Genomic DNA, 4,694 nt, shown 5'->3' on the forward strand with positions numbered 1-4,694 from the left:
CTGGAAAATTGCCATATGACCTTTAATTGTGTCGGTGCGACGTTAAACTCAACAAAAACAAAATCATCAAACTTGATGCACTACTATAATTAACTCTCCCACATATATTCAAATTGGGGCACTTGGCCCCTTTTTGGGGGGCATGTGGGTTAAAAAAAAGAAAATAATATTAAAGACTTTACCTCATGAACCGCTTGATACACAGTCTGTAGCATCATGATGGGAACTTCGTCTCTTTAAGAGGCCACTAGAGCTTCATATAGAATAATTAAACAACTTCTCCACATTTATTTCAGAATTTATCATGAATAAAAATTCTGTTGAGAGTATGGAATCGTGATATTTTCGAAAACACCCGTTGGAGTAAATTATTTAATTAATGTTTTATCAGTATTGAAATTCGTAAGAAAAAGGCCATGAATTATTAAAATGACATATTCTGTAGCCCTTCTTGCATAAACGGTTTGAGGAAATATTAATAAGTTTAAATTACAGTGGCATTTGTAATTACACCATTGTGACAGACTGCTAACGAAAAGGTTTTATTTGGTTTTTACTCATAAGTACTTTACATTTTGTAGGAAATGTAATCACGATCTGAGCTATTAATATTTTTAAAAATCTGCTGTGCTTTTGAATAATCTTTATCCTTTGCCGTAAGTGATTGTACCTTTGACTTTTCATGAAAAAAAAACGAAGAAGCTCAAATGGGCAATAAGAGTACTAAACAAAACCCATCCAAAGGCAATTTTGAATTAAAAGACATTACGGCTGCTCAAGAAAAACGAGGTTTAATGTTCCATACCCACGATACGCCTACACGGCTTACGAGATAAACAAATTTCTGTACACTAAAAGACGAGACTGTTAGACTGTTCCTGTTCACAGATTTAACGCTATCGATTCCCATTACAAGACGAAAAATATCTCTCTAAGTGACCACGTGACTGTGACGTAACAGTCTATGTGGGAAGATAAAACTATGATAGGTTTTCTCAATGAAGTAGTGCTTTCATTCAGTTCCTGTGAGCTGAAACGATCTGTTGTCTTTGGAGGCAGACGTAGTATCGACGATTGTTTGAATAATGTATCCAATGTCAAAGAGTTTTATATAAATAAGTAACTTTGCAGATTTTTTTATGAGCAAGAATTGTAAGTGCTGTCAACATGGGAAACTTTGCTTAACTACCTAATAGTTATTGGAAAAACAGCAGTTAAAATGATAACTATTGTATTGAATTTTCAAAACAGGAATCTGCCGATAATAAAATTGTCATTGAGGAATAACCACAACAAAAGGATTGTTTTAAAGACGATTTTCATCAGCTTTGAAAGAATTGGAAAACATTCTTATTTATCGATGACAATTGAGCTGAACAATGAAAAACTTTATACAATGAAATTTTCCTGGATCAGTGCAAAAACTGTACCTTGATTTTTGTGGTTATTATTTCACTGCAGTATGAAACATTCGGAATATTTTTTATTTTTGTCAGATGCAATCACATTTCCAGTGAATATTATCGAAGATGTCAATGGGAGTACGCTAGCGCCAAACATTCAAGGTAACAACTCGTCCAAACCAGTAGATGATGTTCAGCACTTTGTGCACTACATTCTATACGTTATTGGCGTGCTGGTCACATCTGCTACAGTAATTGGCAATGTCCTTGTTATCATCGCTGTAATCAGCGAGAAACGTCTGCGAAAAGTTGGTAATGTCTTCATAATCAATCTCGCAGTCAGTGACTGTCTTGTGGGGATTTGTGTTAGTCCTCTCGCAATCACTTATGATATAACTGGTGACTGGCTTCTTGGTGATATCATGTGTGATATATGGGTGTCGTTGGACGTAATATGCTGCACAGCAAGTATTTTAAATCTGTGTGCAATTGCTTATGACAGATACAAAGCTATCACTAAGCCAATGACTTACGCACGTCAAAGAACATTTTCTCGAGCATGGTGTGTGGTTGCATTTGTATGGATTTATTCTTTTTTAATTGCGCTTCCTAGATTTCTAGGTTGGAGGAAAACGAACGAATTGGAGTTAATTAAAAGTTGTTTTGTAAGCAAAGAAATTGGTTATACGATGTATTCAACATTTGGTGCTTTTTTCCTCCCACTCTTGTTTATGACGTTCTTCTATTATAAAATATACTGCGCAACATGTACAAGACGAAGGAGCTGGACATTACACCGCGGCAGTTTTAAGTTTATTTCAGAAAATGAAAGGTTAGATAAAGGGAAGGTTACATCATGCTTTCTGTGTGAAAAGCTTCCTTGTTTCCCAGAAGAACAAACTGTGCCTCCTACCACTAATGAACAGTCCACTCAGACCTCTAACTATGAAGTTTGCAACACGGTTAACATTACGGAAACTGACGAGGACAACCGAAGAGAAAGTATCGAACCGGAAATCCTGGCAATTTTTCAAATGAGACAGCGATCACAAAGAATATTTTCTAACGCTACAGTGTCAAGCTTTGGGTCTACGTTTTATTCTTCAACTGATTCATCAAACACTGCCACGACGTCATTCTCTGAGAGCAGTGACAGAAGTAGCAGTATAAGTACTGAATGTCGGGATCGTAGTTACAGCGCATGCACTACCGGAAGTAGAAGTTTCAGTTCCGGTGCAGATACTGCCAGGAGGCTAAGCGCGTTTCGGACACATCGTTTATCCAATCCAAGACAAAGTGCTTTGCAATCCGAGGTTATACATGAAATAGAAAAGAACATATTAGATACTAGTCATCCTGATAACGAGGGACAACAGGCTGTTACTGCTACCATTGAAACAGACGGAACACACGATGAATTGAGCGATGATGATAAAACTGACAATAAAATTAAACATAAACGTAGAAAATCGTTAAAATCGGCCACGTTTAGGCGCAGGAACTCAAGGAAAAGTAAGAAAATGGCAATGAATCAAGAAAAAAGAGCAGCAAAAACTCTGGGAGTAGTGATTGGATGTTTTGTCTTATGCTGGTTACCATTTTTCATTGTTACTTTACTTGGACCACTTTGTTTAAGCTGCTATTTCCATCCGTTACTAGTAAAATCTTTATCTTGGTTAGGATATTTCAATTCTGCATGTAATCCATTCATATATACTTTCTTTAACAAAGACTTCAGAAATGCATTTAAGAAAATGTGTTACCGGTCAAGGTCAGCTAACGTTGTTTATTTGTGAATATCAGTATTATTGACGCTAGTGATCTATATTAGTTTTGTATTTTAAGTATTATTATTATGATTATTATTATTATCATTGTATGCGATGAAGTTTATTAAAAACGAAACTTTTCAGCATTTGTATTTATTTCTTAATGGGATCAGAATACTAGACTAAGTATAACATTTACTGATAGACTATCAATGACTTGAGTTTAGATACAAAGACCAGACATATTAAGAGTTCTATAGGCAGTCTATTTTAGCTTTCCCAGCGTCAGTGGCATAGATAAAGACAATTTGTTCACTTTTAATGTTGAGGAGCCGAGCCCTAGACGCCCCCTATCCTCCCCGTTTTAATGCCTGTGACGTTGTATCATTAAGTCTAGACGGAAGGTCCAGTGTGATAAGTGTGATCATTTTACCTCGTGACAACAGATACTAACTTGTTGGAATGAGATAGAAGGCAGGAAACAGGTATACCTTGACCACAAGATATTAACTCATGTCAGTTTATCACTTAATGTTAAACCTGTCTGTAAAGACCATCATTGGAAAATGACAAAAAAGGTTCTTGTTGACAGTTGATCTCATAGCATAGGTAAGTAAGTGTTTCATAACAGAGATAATGTAGACTTAAGTCTTCTTTTGAACAAAATGCGGACTTCGTTTATGGGTGACAAATAAAATCATGATGTACGTGTGAAGCTAAACCATCTTTTAACAGAAATTGTCAATATCTTTTACCGTCTACCAATATTGTCTTTTTGTAATACTACAAAAAGTAATGCTTACAAATAATGGCTTTTAAGCATGACATCTCATGAATATTCATTCTCTCATACACAGACCGTCAAACCGTGTCTGCTATTCGTTGTATCGGATGCGGTCTTTGCTTCCAAGGGATCTTCTGGTATGTTCGTTAAAGTATAAAGTATTTATAAAGCTACGATTTCTTAAACACGCAATTCATATTTTTCCGCTTTCAAAATGAGTCCAATTAGAGTAAAATTTCATTTGATAATCACAGTGATTTATCAGGATATATATAAGAAAAGGAAAAACTATGTTTTAAATCGTTTTTTTAAACCATGATATCACAAATAGTTGAAGATTAAACCCAATGACACATAACCTCTCTTTCAATTGTTTTTGTCTTCATCATGCAAGTAATATAATTATTTCCTAAACTTATTCCCCCATTAGTAAGCTTCATTTTGCTTCACGTGCAAATAAGGCATCGCATTACTATCTCTTTACAACCGCACCTAGTTGTTTTCTTGATCACAAATTTAAGAAATATGAGACGCAGCAAATTGTTCGCACTTAATTTAATTGTGAACCACGTTTTTATGTTTACCATTCGAGTAATTTTGAGAGAAAAAATATAAGCTCGTGAAAAGTTTAAACAACGTTCGATGTGTTATTAGTCGGATTGGCAACGTGAGAGTGGGTTAGATATTTTATCAATATCATTAATTTACTCTCGTCTCTGCTGTCAATATATTTATCCT

The 4,694-nt window shown here is 35.2% G+C and overlaps 1 protein-coding gene across 1 annotated transcript; it reads left to right on the forward strand.

Annotated features, from left to right (window-relative positions):
- Positions 1-1,035: 1,035 nt before the first annotated feature.
- LOC123548148 (5-hydroxytryptamine receptor 1A-like) lies at positions 1,036-3,301 on the forward strand. The gene has a single exon (XM_045335379.2). The coding sequence runs from the start codon at positions 1,463-1,465 to the stop codon at positions 3,197-3,199; it is 1,737 nt and encodes a 578-aa protein (XP_045191314.2). The 5' UTR covers positions 1,036-1,462; the 3' UTR covers positions 3,200-3,301.
- Positions 3,302-4,694: the final 1,393 nt, after the last annotated feature.

The sequence above is a fragment of the Mercenaria mercenaria genome, chromosome 9, assembly GCF_021730395.1.
Source record: "Mercenaria mercenaria strain notata chromosome 9, MADL_Memer_1, whole genome shotgun sequence".
NCBI lineage: Eukaryota > Metazoa > Mollusca > Bivalvia > Venerida > Veneridae > Mercenaria > Mercenaria mercenaria.